This window comes from Lipotes vexillifer, unplaced genomic scaffold (assembly GCF_000442215.2).
Source record: "Lipotes vexillifer unplaced genomic scaffold, Lipotes_vexillifer_v1.1 scaffold914, whole genome shotgun sequence".
Lineage (NCBI taxonomy): Eukaryota > Metazoa > Chordata > Mammalia > Artiodactyla > Lipotidae > Lipotes > Lipotes vexillifer.
In genome coordinates, this window is record NW_006780388.1 from 4,330,660 (window position 1) to 4,349,110 (window position 18,451).

The following is an 18,451-nucleotide window of genomic DNA, read 5'->3' on the forward strand; positions in this document are numbered from 1 at the left end:
CTCCTTTAATCTTTTAATGTGGTAAATGCTATTATCTTTCTAAAGATAACTGATCCTTGTATGCCTAGATTAAACCAATTTGCTCATGGCCTATTATCCTTTAACATGTTGCTGGATTTCATTTGCTGATATTGTTTAGAATGTTTGGCTCTATGTTCATGAGTGAAGTTGGATTATACAGCACTTTATTTTACTATCCTTGTCTAGTTTTGTTATCAAGAATATATTGGCCTCGGGCTTCCCTGGTGGCGCAGTGGTTGAGAGTCCGCCTGCCGATGCAGGGGTTACGGGTTTGTGCCCTGGTCCAGGAGGATCCCATATACCGCGGAGCAGCTGGGCCCGTTGGCCGTGGCCGCTGTTGGCCTCATAGAATGAATTGGGCAATATTTAATCATTTTATATTTTTCAGAAAGGGTTGTGGATTAGAATGGTCTGTTCCTTTAAAAAGTTGGGTAGAAAACCAGTCTTTCACCAATAAAACTAGGTGGGCCTGATGCATTCTTTGAGGAAAAATTTTTAAATTAGATTTATTAATACCTTGATGCTGGTGCATAAAACCCCAACTTATTAGAGGAGGAGAGGACAGAGGGAAACTTCAGATACTGAGGTGATATTCTGGGTAATGTCAACTGAAAAAAAACACAACAAACCACACACACAACATGAGAGCTGTGAGTTCAGTTTTGTTTGCGGCTTACTGAGGACTGCAGCAGGAGAGACAGCCGGTCAGTGAGCTCTGAACTTTGGAACAGGGCGGGGCTGGGGGGCGGGGTCAGTATATATTATGTATATGCTTTTGGTGAGGGGAGTAATGTGCAATCAAGCATACATCTTGGTAGAGGCTGCTGCTAGTCATGAGGGGCAGATGTCTCTGTTAATTATTTTACTGCTTTTCTAGGTATGAAAAGATGCAAGAAATTGGGTTCATAAAGTTTTGTAATGAAAATGCCTACCTATCTGAAGGCCTGTTCTGCCAGTTTTCCCAGAGCACAGAGGGCCTCATTCCTGATCTTGGCCCTGAACTTCTTTCAGGGTGTGTTGAAGGTCAGCAACTGCAGTGGCTGGTCACCTAATCATTGTAGAGCCAGATGGAGAGCAACATTTTTTTTTTTTTTTTAATTTTGGCTGCGCTGGCTCTTAGTTGCAACACGCAGGATCTTTTTTTTTTCTTTTACTTTTTCTTTTTTTTTCAGTTGCAGCAGGCAGACTTCTTAGTCTTATCCACTGAGCCACCGGGGAAATCCCAGGCTTAAGGCTTTTAAAGACTGATAGCATAAGTCTGGTTTTTGCCCCAAGATGGATGACACTTTAAATTTTTGACATTTCTGACTTGCTGTTCTTAAAATGAAGCACAATAACAGCCTTTTGACTCTTGAGAAAAATTAAAATTTAGAGAAAGCAAAATAGAATTTTCCCTAGCATACAAGTGTGTGTTTTTTTCCTTTGTACTTTCACATACATTGTAATATTTAGAGTTAGAGCTTAATTTTATTAAGTGTATCTTAGTGTTTTATTTGTTTTTTCCGTGAGCAGCAGTCTCCTCCTCTCTGGGGGCCTTCTTTCCCCTCTTCCTAGAGCTGCAGCAAGACCCCACTGTGAGAAGGTTGGACCAACGCTGGCTGCCTCTGCCTACCTGCTCCTGTGGACTGTCAAGGTCTCTCCTAGGTACTACATGAACCTGCTGGCCATCATCATTCTCTTCCTGCAGTTCAGATGCTTTTTCAGCCATCACACAAACTGCTGCAAGGGGCCTGAGAAAGATTTTAAATTACTCTTTTAGTTTATTTAACAATTACATGGCAGTTCTGACTTTATTGTGTCCATTTTAATATTATATTTTTCCAGGAATTTTCCATTTTATACAAGGTTTCAAATATAGTGGCATAAAGTTCATAGTGTTCTCTTAGTTTTTAATTTCTTCTCTCTCTGTGGTTACACTCCCATTTTATTCTCTACTTTGTGCTATCTCTCTTTTTTTTTTCCATCAGTTTCACCAGAAGTTTGTCTGTTGTTAGTCTCTTCAAAAAACCACCTTTTGGGGCTTCCCTGGTGGCGCAATGGTTGAGAATCCACCCACCAATGCAGGGGACACAGTTCGATCCCTGGTCCGGGAAGATCCCACATGCCGTGGAGCAACTAAGCCTGTGAGCCACAACTACTGAGCTGGCATGCCACAACTACTGAAGCCTGTGCACCTAGAGCCCTAGAGCCCATGCTCCGCAACAAGAGAAGCCACCACAATGAGAAGCCTGTGAACCGTAACAAAGAGTAGCCCCCACTTGCTTCAAGTAGAGAAAGCCTGCACGCAGCAACGAAGACCCAATGCAGCCAAAAAAGAAACCTCAGAAAAACAAAACACCACCTTTGACCCAGTTGATCCTTTCTATTGTATGTTTGTTTTCTTTTATGTTGATTTCTGTCTTCTTTCAGTAATCTCCTTTCTGCTTTATTCAGTCATGTTGTGTTTTTCCTTTTCTAACTCAAGTTGAAGTCTTGTTAGGTCATGAAATTACTGCCTTTAAAACAATATTTTAAGCATTTAAGACTATACATTTACTTTTTATTTTTTTGGGGGGGGGTGTCATACCACGCAGCTTGCAGGATCTTAGTACCTTGACCAGGGATTGAACCCTGGGCCCCTACAGTGAAAGTACCTCCACTGGACTGCCAGGGAATTCCCTACATTTCCTTCTTTTTAAAAAAAAATACATTTATTTATTTTTGGCTGCATTGGGTCTTCGTTGTTGCACGCGGGCTTTCTCTAGTTGCAGCGAGTGGGGGCTACTCTTTGTTGCGGTGTGCGGGCTTCTCATTGAGGTGGCTTCTCTTGTTGCAAAGCACAGGCTCTAGGCACACAGGCTTCAGTAGTGGTGGTGCATGGGCTCAGTAGTTGTGGCGCACGGGCTTAGTTGCTCCGCAGCATGTGGCATTTTCCCGGACCAGGGCTCGAACCTGTGTTCCCTGTGTTGACAGCAGATTCTTAACCACTGCGCCACCAGGGAAGCCCTCTCTACATTTTTTTAAAAATTGAAGTATAGTTGATTTACAATGTTGTGTTAGTCAAAACACTTTAAAAGGTGTATATTGAAATCCACTTTTGTGATGGTGTATTTGTTTTTCCTGCAGTTCTGTCATCTTTTGGTTTGCTTTTTTTTTTTTTTTTTTTTGCGGTACGCGGGCCTCTCACGACCGCGGCTTCTCCCGTTGCTGGAGCACAGGCTCCGGACGCGCAGGCTCAGAGGCCATGGCTTACAGACCCAGCCGCTCCGCGGCATGTGGGATCTCCCCGAACTGGGGTACGAACCCGTGTCCCTTGTATCGGCAGGCGGATTCTCAACCACTGCGCCACCAGTGAAGCCGTATTTTCTTGTTTTGTATTGTCTACACTTATTTCACTTTATTGCGGTTTAGCCTCAGAGGAGCACGTAAGTTTTGGGATCCACACTAAAATCAGGGTTGGGACTTTGGCTCCGCCCCTTGCACAGCTTGCTTGTTCATCGGAGACTCTGGCTCCGCCCCTAAACTACATTTCCCAGCAGGCCAAGCGCCGGCGCCGACGCAATTCCTCCCGGCGTGCCTCGCGGCGGGAAGAAGCCGAACGGGTTCGAGGCCGACACGACCCTTCTTCGTTGCCGCCGCGCTGCCGCCGCCGCCCCCGCCGCCGCCGCTGCCGCAGTCTGAGAGAAGCTGTCGCGGCCCCTCCTGCCGCTCCCTCCGGCCACCATGTCCGCCCAGGCGCAGATGCGGGCCCTGCTGGACCAGCTCATGGGCACGGCCCGGGACGGTGAGTAGGGGCGGCCGGCCAGGCGGGGGCTGGGGCGGGAGCGAGGCGAGGCCGCCGGGCGGCCTGAGGCCGGGGGCCGCGACTGTCTGCGCCTGCGCGGGCGTCCTCCCCTCCCCCGCGCGCCGACCGGGGGCGCCGGGCCTTTGTTTGAGCTCTTCTCGCAGGCTGGGTCCCCGGCGGGCTCCTCCCTCGGAGCCCGCGTCGTCGGTGGGGCGCCAGCCCCCTCCCCGCTGACCATCCTGCGATTTCTCCGCGCCCCCTCCACCCCCGCGGCCCCCGCCGCCCCTCGAACTGGGAGTCGGCGAAGGGCTGCAGCCAGCGGGGGCTCTGGGCGCTGGCAGCGGGCTGGCGGAGCTCCTCCGCGCAAGGGAGCCGGATGGCCTGGAAACCCTGGCCGTCTTGTTCTGTACCGTTGCAAGGGGAGCCGTAAATTGAGCTTTTCTAACGTGGGTTCCTGCCGCGTGCTTTTCCAGCCCCCTTTTCCTCTAGCCACACAGGAAAGCCTCTGTTTAGCCAGCGCTTGGCAGTCGTTAGGTAGGTTGTACTGTAGGGAGGAGCGCAAGATCATGATGGTTGTCTCAGGAGAAAGCGGTTGCATCTTTGCAAAACTATATACCTGCTGTGGTTTGTGTTTTCTTTTCTACCGAAGTAATGAAGTTGTAAGTTCACACTGGCACTTTCGCAGGGCTGTGCAGATTGTTTGCACTTTATTTCATAGGCGAATAAGTGCTTTTTAGCTTTCTTTGTATATTGAGTTGCTTTTGAATTGCTTCCCATATTTTTATTTCATACAAACTGAACAATTGTGGCCCCTCTATTTTATTTATAAAGGTTCAGTGTATCTTTGCCTGCCTACATCAATCTGCAAGGGAGTTGCAGAAAAGCCTCATGTTCATCGAGCCGTGAGTCACAACCAATTTCTAAGCTGTTATAACAAAAAAGTGTTTGCTTTTTTTCACAAGTAACTTTAAAAGTGTAGTTTAGAAAGAAAACATTTTCAATAAAAAGACACTACATTAATCCTGGATGCTTGCAAATCCTAAAATATATTCCTCCTTTAGTATTACACAGCTCTGTGTCATATACACAGATTAGCTTTAAAATTTGTCACATTCCACTTTGCCTTTACTTTTATGTATCATTCCCCTGACTTCCTTACTGCAGGTTGGGCAAGAAAACTTTTCCTTTAAAACTTTTCAACAGCGGGCATAAAATTCTGCAGCTGAGGTCTTGAAGAATGCAGATGGGTACAGTATGTGTTGGAACTCACAGTGTGTATTGACTAACCTAGTTCCTTTTTTGCCTTTTTTTTTTTCTTCTTGGTATTGTCTTGTTAAAGTGACTCTCAGGTGCCAACTGTCTTTTTTAAGGGTGGGGGTTAAAGGGGGATAGGTAGACTAGGTTCAGATTATTTATCAGTCAGTAGTAGAGAGAGAAAGCTTTCTTCATATAATTTTGGCAAAATACTGCCTATACGTTGGTCTATAGCAAAATGATTAGACTAATAAATAGCTTTTGTTGGAAACTACCAGCTTTAAGTCATACATGGTGATTCATCGCCCTCTGATTAGCATGGGTTTTGGTATCTCATTGCCCACGTGTATGTGTGGGGCTAATGGCTGTTTGGTGCTCAGCATTTTCCTTCTGACTCCTTGACTTCCTTGGCACAGTGACGGAGTCAGATCTCTTTAAGTGTGATTCTTCATGATATATTTAGCATCAGAAATCATCTGTATGTCGTTCCAGTTGTAAATACCTCTAGATCAGCTTTTCAGTGTATTTGGTAGTCTGCAAATCATCCAGGTGAATTGTACCAGATATGCTTTTGTGCTTAATGTGATAATATTGTCTTATTTAAAACCACACATGAATTTCAGGAGACGAAACCAGACAGAGGGTCAAGTTTACAGATGACCGTGTCTGCAAGAGTCACCTTCTGGACTGCTGCCCCCATGACATTCTGGCTGGGACGGTAGGTACATTTGGGGGGGATGTCATAGGACACTCATGCTGTGTAGGCACTGAAGGTTTTTCAGGTTGAATTCTGTTTTCCTTTACCAGGCAGAAATTACCTACTGCCCTTCAAGTGATAGGTTCTGTTAGTGTGGTAGAATTTTATATAATGACATATTTCAGTTCTATAAAGTTCTCTTTGTAAAGTTATCAGGTTTTTGTAGAGTCATTTATACTGAGGTATTCACACCTAAGTAGTGCAGATACTAGTCTCCTTTGGCTTTAGCAAAAACAGTACTTCAGGTCAGCCTGTAGCTCTAAGATTCTGGGTTGGTTTGTTTTCAGGTTAAACACATGTTAGACTTTTGATCTAACGAGGTATATTTCTTCCCCAGATTTTTAGGTTTTTGAAAAATCTGGACTAACATCGATTTGCAATTTTGTGTTGTGCCACCCTTTCACGAAATCAATACATGATCCAATAAATATAGATCTCTCTACTTCTAAGTGAAGTGTAAAATTCTAAGTGAAACTTTAAGTTAATTTCAGATGAACCAAACAGATAAATGCTAATTTTGCAGAATGTGCATTTATTCAAAATTAGGTAGGACTTGAGAAGACTAAAGAGTGTGGATTATCCACGGTGATTCAGCCACTTATAGAAAATTAGTTCTGTAAACACCATCAGCATTTTCAGATTTCACAGCTCCCTCCTGGAATGTCTTCTCATTTTAAGGGTCACATGTGCATGTGCTGGGGAACGTTTTCTTCATAATTAATTGTTGCTTTTATTATTACCATTTTGGAGGAGCAGCGTCTGGCAAACTGCACAGGTGTATTGAATCTTGTCAAGCTGGCTCTTCTGACAGCAAATAGGAAATGAAAGCCAAGCCTTGTGCCTTTGTTAGCTGGGGTTTCGCCGGCGGTTGACCTGGTATAGGAAAACATTATAACTACTGTGTGCTCCAGATTGTTGTGGGTGCCGTTACTGTAGACTACTGGCTTCCACTGGTCATAAGCAGTCAGTGGTAGGATACTCCTGTATGAGGCATCATAACCTGGAATTGCTGGTAGGTCTTAGTGGAAGAAGTCAAAGGGAGTAGAGGGACATGCACCAGAGTGAAGCAGTTCAACCATATTTTTCTTGATTGGATCCCTATGTAGCATTGTTCCAGAATGCTGGTGAATGAGGGCATTTCCTACAAATGTTTATTGTGTTAGGTATAGGTTCATTTGCCAGATATTTGTTGGACACGTACTCTGTGCCAGGCACTGGGGATGTGGTACCAATAAGACAAAATATTTACTCTCATCTAATGGAGGAACAGGACAGACAGTAAATAATGAATGAGTAGGTTCTGGACTGTTGGATAGGGTGATAAGGAAAGGCCTCTCAGGAACATGGGAGCAGAGACCTGAATGGTGAGAAAAAACACACGTGTGCATTTGGGGGATTAATGCTCCAGGTGGATGCTAGAGCAGAGGGAAGCAGGGGTGCCTCAGGTGCCTCTGGGCTGGTGTGCTTCAGGGGGAGGGAGACAGAGGCTGTGGAACCAGAGCAGTGATGAGAGGCCAAGGACTGCTCAGCATCACTCCATCCCGTGTGGGTTACAGGACAGCTCAGACTGAGGAGGAGGGAGCCCAGGAGACCCATGTTCACGTGAGGGTGCCGTGAACAAGTGTGCGGGGTCGTGAGGTCAGTTGAGATGAGGGTTGGGAACTTGGATGGTGTTGTAAAGGTTGAGCCTTAACTGGTGTGGGCTACGTGGAGGTGGCAAGTGAGAGGTAGAGTTTGTGTTGTGTTAAATTGGAATGAATATAATTCTTTAGAACACAGCTGCAAGATGAAAATGGTTATAACCCTCAGCTTGCCAAGGGCTGCTCCACACCCAAATTTTTGCTCAAAACTGTCTCCTGTCAGTAGGGGTGAGACAACAGAGGAACGGAAGCAATCATTTTATTGAGGTTTGATGGGAAAATGTATTGATTAGTAAGAGCGGAGGGATAGCTGGAGGGAAGGTAGTGTAACTTGTCTCGTGGAAGAACTTTGGTTTCCTGAAGGTTCTAGAAGGAGCCTTTATTTGCCCTTCCCTGTCTGCAGTGTGAGACCACTGGAGGGTAGAGAACACAGATATTTGTTCAGTAAAAAAAAAAAAAAAAAAGGGGGGTCTGACATGCTGGATTTGACCGCCATTTGGAATATTTTGGAAGTTTATGAGTGTGGTATTTCAGCTGTGCTTGGTGTTTGGCTGCTAGGGGAATTGGCCAGTACTTCCTTGCCTCCTTGGCAAAGCTGAAAAGCTACCTCCAGAGTAACCATGGAACCCCAGGCCTGTCTTCCACTTGCTTTAGCTTGAGAGCTCCCATCTGAAGGAAGATAATGGTGAATTTTGCTTTATGTGTGGTTCCCTAATGTCGAAATTTTCTTGACAGTTGAAGTTTTTAGAATGGAAATTGATTTGCAGTTAAAATTATAGTACTCAGCGGTTTCGGTGCTTGCTTCATCTGGAGGTGGTTTTTCTTTGAGTAACAATTTTGTTAGCTTTTAAATAATTTCTGATAGCGCTCTCTCATTTTTCAGCTGTTGCACTTAGTTTTGTTTGTGGAGGCTATATATTTTTAAAGAATTATACTTGCTATTTAAAAGAGTGAAGGAAGCAAAAGTTGTCAGCTTTACAGCAATAGCAATTTTAGCTGCAACTTTGGCTTTTGGAACTTGTTTCCCTACCTCTGGATTCCCCACGTAACCAACATGTGTAAACTACACATGACGCCGGAGTAAGCATAATGAAGGAGAAGAGAGCTTTTGGCATGTAGCCTTCAGTCAAAATGAAGGTAAACTCCACCCTAGACAGTCCCCTCATGGCTCTGTCACTGGGATACTGAAGGAAATTTTGTTAAGAGCATGGCTGCACTTTCTGAGATTTGGACCCAGGAGTCAGGCACTGCGAGCCTCTCTCATGTGCCTAAAAACTAAAATGTTGAGGGTTTTGTAACCCATGAAGATTTTTTTGATCTCGTTTTGAACACACTTGTAGTTTGAGCTTAAAGGAGTTCCTGAATTCCATCATTCTTTGTTTGCTAGTTGTACTTGTGACCAACACGTTGGGTTCCCGAGGTGTCTCCTCATTGGGCTGTTGGGTTTTCTTAACTTGCATTCTCTGACTTATTAGCCTGACCCTCAGCATCCAAACGTCCTTGTTGCTGTTTAGATGATCAGAGGCAAGAGTGGGGGTGGGGGTGTCTCTGTACAGGATCCTCTACTTAGGATTTAGATGAGAAATATGCACTGCTAATTGTTCTGTACGTGCTCACAACATGTAATAGCACATCAGGCGATATCTTACTGGTAACACAAATAATTTGTTTTGTTAAAAGAGCCTTTTGTTTTTCAAATGGGGCAAGTGAATGGTCCAGTCTGTATTCCCAGTTACATGTCCAGAGCCATTTAGCAGGTTAGGAGAATGTTTGGAGAATTGCTTTGGCTCTGAATCAGCCTGTTCTGCTTTATTTCCTTTGGTATACAAAGAGCTACACAAAGCCAGGTGTTAGGTTGTGTTGTTAATTTCCAAAACCTCGTTTTTCTCTGTTCTTTCTTTTTCCTCTTTTTGTCTCTGTAGCATCTTGAGTAGTCATGGCTGCAAGAAGGAATGCATGGAAACTTGCTGCTATCAGTGATACTTTTGTTTCCTGGCCTCTTCCTTGCCACCCTCTCACCCCTCATGTTGCTATTCACTGAATAAACATTTCTTATGTGACTAATGCAATAATAAAACTGGCAAAAGCTAAATAATGAAAACATTACTAGTCTATTTCTGGTTCTGTAAGAGATATAAATCATTACACTTAAATGCACCTGTTCTGAGTGTCATATAGTCATGATGGTATCAATAAAAGGAAAATAAGCCTTCTTAGCCATATTATTTTTTAATTTTTCTTATCATAGTTAATATCCAAAAAAGTAGTTTATTTTGATCACAGCTAAAACACCAGGTCACGGTGCTTCCTACAAATGGGTAGATGTTCATGTGTAAATTTTTGTTTCTTTCTCACAGCGCATGGATTTAGGAGAATGTACCAAAATCCACGATTTGGCCCTCCGAGCAGATTATGAGATTGCAAGTAAAGAAAGGGACCTCTTTTTTGAATTGGATGTAAGTTTTATTTTGTGTTAATTATTCCCTACTGTGAAGAGCCAAATACTGCACTAACAAGAATAATGTAACCTATGTAAGTTATGAAGCAGAATAATGAAATAGATGTCATTCCACCACTCTCTGGCTGGGAGCTAGAACGTGGCCAGTACCGATTTGTGTCTGTGTGTATGTCATCCCTATTCGGTTCTATGTTTTGTATGTATCATTTTCTTTAAAAATGTTTCTTATTACATATTTTATGATTCCTTGGACATTGTGTTTATTCTTCTCTTTGAGTCTTATAAAAATGGTTTCATAGCATAGGTAATCTTTAATAACTTTTTTCCTTCAGTATTATGTTCCAGTTTACATATTTTGTTGAGTATGGTTTGTTTGTTTTCATTGCTGCTTGAGTATTCCCCAAACTATCCATTTTGTATTCATAGACAATTGGGTTGATACTAGTTTCTTTTTTTGATTTTTTATTCTCAAACTATTATGAACAGTGTTATAAATGTTCTTGAATAACTTTTTGGTGCACGTGTACAACGGTTTATCTAGGGTATATTCCTAGGAGAGGAATTGCTGGATTGTAGGAGAGGCACGTTTATTCTTGCAAGATCTGTAATGTTGTCTTTTTCTTTTTTCTCCCTGTTTGAGAAAGTGTATCAGTTTACAGCCCTAATAGCAGTGTACACATCCTCACTAACATTTGGTATTGTCAGACCATTAAATTTTTGCAATTTAGTGGTTATAAAATGTCATTTCATAACTTTATTGTCATTTTTGCCTCCCAAAGGAGCCTTTTTTAGACCTTTTCCCATAACTTGTCTACTTCCCCGCCATGAAATTTTGGTACCACAGATACCCAGCATATCAGTTTATGTGATCCTTTTCAGGCCACAGACCATTGTAATATCTAAGATTTTTTTTCACTCTTCATGACAAGTTTTCATCCCTGTCCCCATTGAGAATGCATGATTGTCACTCCATTCTATTTATTTATTTAGATTTTTTTTTTTTTGCCGTGCTGTGTTGCTTGTGGGATCTTAGTTCCCTGACCAGAGATTGAACCCAGGTCCCCTGCAGTGGAATCGCCAATTCCTAACCACTGGACTGCCAGGGAATTCCCATGCAGTCACTCTGTTAGTTTTTTCTTTTTCCAAGTCCTCCATCCCTGGTTTGACCAGAGGTCAGTGAGGGGTTTGATGCCATTCAGGTTCCTCAGTGAAGACTGGGAAGGCACTGAGCTTGGTGGGAGGAAGTCAGAGAAAAGCAAAACCAAGGAAAGACTTTTTTTTTCTGCCAATGGACATTTTAGAGATATATTATAGCTAGAGTCAATTCTACTTAAATCAGTAATCTTAAAAAGTGATTAAAATTATCATTTCTTTTTCAAGTACAGTCTTCAACATCAGCATTGAATCTTTGAATTAACTAAAAATGCCTTTAGCAACAAACAGCTCAACTAATAGATGGGGCTTGGAGATGAAAGTTTTCTTTATTGTGAGTTTAAATTCTTCAGTACCTGAAAAACGCTTATGTAAAGAGACCATTACCTTGAGATATCAGAAACAGTTAGATACACAGATGTATAGGTTAAATTTTCAATTTTAGTAACATAATTTTTTTGGATTCACACATCTAAGCATTTCTGCTACATGAGAATGTCAGTGTACTATTTAAATGCCCTGAATTTATGCTGAAGAATAGATGAATAGAAGAAATTTAGACTACAGAAAGACTGAAACATATATGGTAATTTAGTATTTTATGAAAGGCATGTGTTCAGCCACTGTGGAGGTGAGTTTTTCAATGAACACTATTAGGAACTATGGATTAGCTAGTTGGGGGAAAAACCAGGTTGGATCCCCCAAAAGAGAATTTTGTTCTGTCATCTTGACATGTTGTAAAGCCTAGAAGCTATAAGGGAAAGATGGATACATTTTTCTGAGTAGGGACTTAAAATATTAGCATATCAAAAATTCCTGTACATAAAATAAGACAATTCAAGTGGGACAAAATATTTGCAGCACGTATGACAAAGGGCAAGTATCCTTTGTATATAGAATTCATCATGATTTAGAAGAACCGTAACAATAGCTGAATAGAAAATGGGCAAAGGATAGAAAAGGACACTTTCTGGTAGGCATCTAATCCTATGGCAGATACTCACCCTCACTCAGAGCTAAGGAGATGGAGAGTTAAGTAATCCTGATACACCTCCTGGATAATTGAGCATCTGAAGATGTGAAAGCACATCCCAGCAGTGCTAGTTCTGAGAGTATATCTGACCGATACTTTTGCATATGTACAAAGATAAGTTTGCTCCAGAATATTCCTGTAGCATTAGAGCTGCAGAAAGCCAGAACCCTGTAGGCTTCTCCAGTGAGGGCTTGGCTAAGTCATTGCTCTTCTTTACAATGGAATGATGTATAGCTATGGAAAGAGGATTGAGTTCAGTGTAGTTCAGTGTATGTTGTTGTGAAATTATCTTCGAGATAAAGAGGAAAAGCAAGTGTGATATGATGGCTTCTATAGTGTGGTTTTTAAAAAGGAAGGACATTTATACTCATTGACGTGCCTAGATGTACAGAGTAGTTTTAGAAGAAACCAAGAGATTATGAACATCTTGTCTTAGTTGGAGGACTCAAGTGGGTCACGAGACCTTTTTGTATTGTGAAAATTTACCATTTGCAGGAATACCTTTTCCTGTTAAAGAGGTAACCACCTGCCCTTTAACTCCTTAAAAATCATATTTGACCTAACAGATGGCTCATGTTGAAATGTTTGATGGCTAGTGCTGTAAACCTACGGAGGAGGCCTCCTGTCCTGAAGAACGAAGGGTGACTTGGAGCAGCTGTGTTTGTGGGAGGGCAGTCTTGTCAGGTGGCTCTCAGCATGTCAAATGCTTGTATACACTTGTTCCAGAACTCTGCTGGGACTGTATCTTAGTGATGTGTGTTAATGGGTACACAGAAAAGGTGCCCATTGCAGCTTTTTTTGTGAAAGTAAAAGACTGAAGTAAAAAGAGGAGGATGTACTGGAACTGTTTATTAGTGGGGGCTACTTGCGTAAGGTGTGGTCCTGCCACACAGTGAGTGCTGCTTTGTGGAGCGCTAAGCAGGTACCTCTGGGTGTTAGGGAGAGTTTACCATAAAAAGGTTTTTAAAATAATGGCTTTAAGATATAATTCACAAGCCATAAAATTTACCCTGCCTTAAAATTTTTAACATATATATATATATTAGTAGTATTTAGATGTGCATGGGTTTATTTATTTATTTTTTAATTTTATTTTTGGCTGCGTTGGGTCTTCATTGCTGCGTGAGGCCTTTCTTTAGTTGTGGCGAGCGGGGGCTACTCTTCGTTGTGGTGCACGGGATGGGTTACTTTGATAGAGGTAAATGTGGCCTGACTTTAAAATACCAAACTAAAATAACTTTTTTTCCCCTTAGTTATGCAGAATAAACTTAGAAGGAAAAAAATAAAGTGCTTTTCCAGAATATAGATTTTTTAAAAGAATTTGATAAAAATCCAGTTTTTAAATCTCTTCGGTAGGAAACGTAATTGTTACAGATTCCAGGTGAAAAGTCTTCCCTTTCCATGTGACTAGCCATCCAGTACCTGTCTTCAGAGGTCACTTGTATCTTTCAAAGATAGGCCATTCAGGATGAACAGATATATATATACATATATATATGTATGTATGTATAAATATATATATATGTATGTATGTAGGTGTATATATGTATATGTCAGAAAGGCTAGTTGTGATTTTTCTTGTCAAAATTGCAATTTTGATAAATCAGAACACCTCAGAAGCTTTTCGGCCAGATGTGGCCAGTGGGCTGACTCTTGCTATCACTGACCTGTTGCTGCCTCCTGATGGCCTGCTGTTGGTGCTAGGCTCCTAGCCTGCCACGTATGTAGCCCGTGGACTGTTCAGTTCCCAGGCTCCCATGTTGAGGTTGGTTTCCAGAGGGACTACAGTGTAGTCATCGCTGTTGGAAGATGGACACAGGTTTTGTTTTCACAAGTTGTGAACCATCGCTAAATCATGACTTGTTCTGATTTTTCTTAATAACTTGTATTTATGTATCTCACCAAGTGTTTTGGTAGAATATCTTCACTGTTGACAATGAATCTGTGAGGTGGGCCAAACATTTATCTCCAAAGTCTCTGAAAGTATAGTAAGATTGATGCCAGAATTAATGCAAGCAGCATCAAATGACGCTGGGAGAGGAATCATTCCGTTTAGCAGATCAGTCAGGGATATTTAGGAGCTATTTTTATCTAGGTTGTGTTAGAAAGACAGCTGACAAAAAAAGTACAGCATTTATTTTGTCCTCATATTGAAAAAATTAAATATATTATTAATGTAACAGGCATTTGAATTATATTTTAAGCCATGTTTATCATACAAGGGTTTTTTTTTAAAATTTATTTATTTTTGACTGTGTTGGGTCTTCGTTGCTGCATGTGGGCTTTCTCTAGTTGCAGTGAGCAGGGCCTACTCTTTGTTGTGGTATGTGGACTTTTCATTGCAGTGGCTTCTCTTGTTGCAGAGCACGGGCTCTAGGTGCGTGGACTTCAGTAGCTGTCTCTCGCGGGCTCAGTAGTTGTGGTGCACGGGCTTAGTTTCTCCACGGCATGTGGGATCTTTCCAGGCCAGGGCTTGAACCTGTGTCCCCTGCATTGGCAGGTGGATTCTTAACCATTGCGTCACCAGGGAAGTCCCTCGGTAAATCTTTTATAAGAGCTCATCAGCCCTTTATACTACTTTCAAATATTTATAGACTTTGAGTCCCCTCTAAGCAATTTGTAAGAAATTGTCCTAGAAGAATATTTGCCTATGTATGAGAAGACTTAAGATGTTTATTGCATCATTTTGGATTAGTGAAAAGTGAAAAAATGCAAATGTGTATTCATTGTGGAATGGTTATAGTTGTGTTAAAATACAGTGAAACACAGCTATAGATATAGAAGATGCGTGTATTGATGTGAAAAATGAAAAAAGCTTGAAAAACTCCTAAATGGAGTAAAAATTGTTTGCTTTTATATGCGTTTTGATACAATTTTAAAAGGTATATACCAAGCTCTTAAGTGATTATTTCTTAGGGGAGGAGAAAGAATTATGCTTTCTTTTCTTTTTTTTCTTTTTTGACTCATGGCGTTCAGGATCTTAGTTCCCCAACTAGGGGTGGAACCAGTGCACCCTGTAGTGGAACCACGGAGTCCTAACCACTGGACCGCTGGGGAATTCCAAATTATGCTAAGTCGTGAAAAGTTATTAGGTCCAGTCAGTTTGCTAAAATAGTAGGCAGAAATGAAAATTTAAAGGTATTTCTACCTTGTAACTTACTTCTACAAATCTCTTATCTTAAGGAAGTACAGTGGCCTCTTAACACAGGTTTAAACTGTGTGGGTCCACTTACATATGGATTTTTTTCAATAAATACATACTACAGTACTACACGATCCATCGCTAACCCCCTCATTGTTCAAGGGTCAACTGTGATTGAAAACACAGGCAAACACTGGTACACAAAGATGTTTGTGGTAGCTAGCATTGTTTATAAGATTGAAAAGTTGGATGCAACAAAAAAGGCTCAATGATGAATGAGCAAATTATGATGCACTCAAATGGTAGACTGTGCCCTTGAAACTTTGTGACACCTGTTCAATGACTTAAAATTCCTTAGGAAATCATGAGAAAGACAAAGATAAAATTGTGTACACTGAAGATTTCTGTGTGCTCTCCTTGGAAGTGTGTGGCTGAATCAGAATTCATTGACTATCATGGAAAACGCCAAAAGCCCCCTTTCCCTGTGCCCCTCCCGCTCCCTGGAGGCAGTCCCTTACCACAGCTTTAAGGTGGAAGGAAGCAACAGCTTGCTGCTCAAATGCCACAGGCTGACCTTGGATGGTCAGGGTTTTTTGTTTGTTTTTTGGGTTTTTGGTTGTTTGTTTTACCATGGAGAATCTCATACATCAAAAGGAGGTGTAACAGTATAATGAATCTCCACGTACCCATCAGCTCAGGAATGATCAGCTCAGGACCAACTGTGTTTCATCTTTGTGTACCCACTTCTCACAAATCTCAAAACAAACCTCACACATCCTGTCATCTCATCTGTAAATATTTCAGTGTTGCCATTGGCTTTTGAAGTTCTCTTTACTCTGCATACAAAGATCTGGTATTATATTTGGTTGTGACAGAACCTCCTTACTAGCATGTTGTTTGTTTTTTTTTAACTGAAGTATAGTTGATTTACAATGTTGCATTACTTTTTTGTGTACAGCAAAGCAATTCAGTTATACATATATATAAATTCTTTTTCAGATTCTTTTCCATTAGAGTTTATTACAAAATACTGAATATAGTTCCCTGCGCTGTACAGTAGGACCTTGTTTGTCTATTTTGTATATAGTAGTTTGTATCTTATTAGCATTGTTTCTAAAAATACATTGAGGAAAAATTTAAACATGCAGAAGTAAACAGAACAATATAATGAGATCTCGGGGTTTCATCTCCCAGTTTTCAGTGATTGTTGACGTGAAGACTCTTATTTCATCTTTATTCTTATCTTTCCACACTGGATTATTTTGCAGTAGTTCCTAGACATAGAATTTCATCTGTAAGTACTGCAAATAGTACATGTAGAAGATAATTTTATTTAAAGTATTGGTAATTGAAGAAATAATTTTTTAACATTATCTAAGTCCTCAAATTTCCCAGACTATCTCAAAAAGTATTTTTTTTACAATCATTTGTTTGACTCAGAATTCAAAATAAGAGGCACACATTAGGATGTATTGTAAGTCATTTTAAATCTGTTTGTTTGAAGAAATTAATTTTTAAGTCTCTCATATCCTGGATTTTGCTGATTGCATCCTTATAATGCAGTCTTTTTAATGTGTTTTCCTTTATCTTTGAAACTTCCTGTAACCTGGGAGTTAGATCTGGAAGCTTGACGGTCAGAATCAGGTTCTCGTTTGACAGAGTAGTGCAGGGGCCGGGCCAGGCACTGGCTGGTGCATCACCTCGGGTGGCAAAACGTCAGTGGAATTGGGTGGCACAGGTAGCCTGACCTGGTTGCACAGGCCCCCATCAGCCTTTGGCCTCATGCTTTAAGCAGCAGTTGAGGATTATTGCCTAGATCAGTTATGTCACTAGGGTTACTGCTTGTCAGTTGTTTATTTATTTATTTGGCTGCATTGGGTCTTAGTAGCGGCACGTGGGATCTTTCTTTGTGGCGCACGGGCTCTTTGTTGTGGCGCATGTGCTCAGTAGTTGCAGCACACAGGCTCAATAGTTGCAGATCGCAGGCTCTCTAGTTGTGGCATGCAGTCTCAGTTTCCCCACAGCATATGGGATCTTAGTTCCCTGACCAGGGATTGAACCTGCATCACCTTCATTGGAAGGCAGACTCTTCACCACTGGACCACCAGGGAAGTCCTGTCAGTAACTTAAAAACATGTAAAACACTCACGTGATTAAGAGTTTGAGATATGAAAGGTATGTTGTGAAGCCTGCCTCCTTCTCTGTTCTTTAGCCCCCTGGTTGGCCCCAGAGGTAACCAGTTGTTCGGTTTCTTTTCTTTCCTTTAGAGATTATGTGGATACCTGAGGGACATGTATCTCTACTTTCTATTTTATTTTATTTTTATAAAATTTATTTATTTATTTATTTATTTATGGCTGTGTTGGGTCTTCGTTGCTGTGCACAGGCTTTCTCTAGTTGTGGTGAGCGGAGGCTACTCTTCGTTGCGGTGTGGGCTTCTCATTGCAGTGGCTTCTCGTTGTGGAGCACAGGCTCTAGGTGTGCAGGCTTCAGTAGTTGTGGCACGTGGGCTCAGTAGTTGTGGCTTGCCGGCTCCAGAGTGCAGGATCAGCAGTTGTGGCACATGGGCTTAGTCACTCCGCGGCATGTGGGATCTTCCTGGACCAGGGTTCAAACCCGTGTCCCCCGCATTGGCAGGCAGATTCTTAACCACTGCACCACCAGGGAAACCCTCTATTTTTTTTTAAACACAAATAGTAGTCTGCTGCACACATGCTCTATATCTGCCCCCCTTCCCTTTGGTTTAAGTTTTCAGCATATCTTTGAGATTATTTCCTATCGTATAGTGTACTTCATCCTTTTGTGTCTACGTAGTATTTCACAGGATGTGTGTCTGTTTTATAGGACCATCCCCTGTTGATGGTCATAGTGCTGCATTGCACATTGGCACATTGTGAGTGTATCTAGGGAAGATCCCTAGAAGCGGGACTGTTGGCCCAGAAAGGATGTGCTTTTGTCATTTTGGTAGTTAGTGTCACGGAATTCTCCAGAGGGGTGAATGATCCCACCAGTGATGTGTGAGAGTTCCCATTTTCACATCTTTACTAACAGAGCAGCGAGTTACCAAACTTTCAGTTTTTGCCAGTCAGAAAGGTGTAAAAAGGTGTTTCTTTGTGGGCCTGACAGGGTTGTCATAAAGGTGTTTCTTTGTGTAGGTGTTCACTGCCTAGACCCTCAGCTTGGGCTGATGGCTGGGACCTCTGGCACTTTTCCACCCCAAATTCAGGTTAT

At 41.8% G+C, this 18,451-nt stretch overlaps 1 protein-coding gene across 3 annotated transcripts in view; it reads left to right on the forward strand.

Annotated features, from left to right (window-relative positions):
- Positions 1-3,588: 3,588 nt before the first annotated feature.
- LUC7L (LUC7 like) overlaps positions 3,589-18,451 on the forward strand; it is a 30,211-nt gene continuing 15,348 nt past the window's right edge. Inside the window, exons 1-3 of one of the 3 annotated variants that reach the window (XM_007453632.1) lie at positions 3,589-3,784; positions 5,662-5,756; positions 9,793-9,891. In XM_007453632.1, coding sequence (XP_007453694.1) covers positions 3,724-3,784; positions 5,662-5,756; positions 9,793-9,891 — 255 coding nt within the window. In that variant the 5' untranslated portion in view covers positions 3,589-3,723. Of the gene's footprint in view, positions 5,032-5,661; positions 5,757-9,792; positions 9,892-18,451 lie in introns of all 3 variants that reach the window. The other 2 variants (XM_007453634.1, XM_007453633.1) reach the window with 2 other exon arrangements.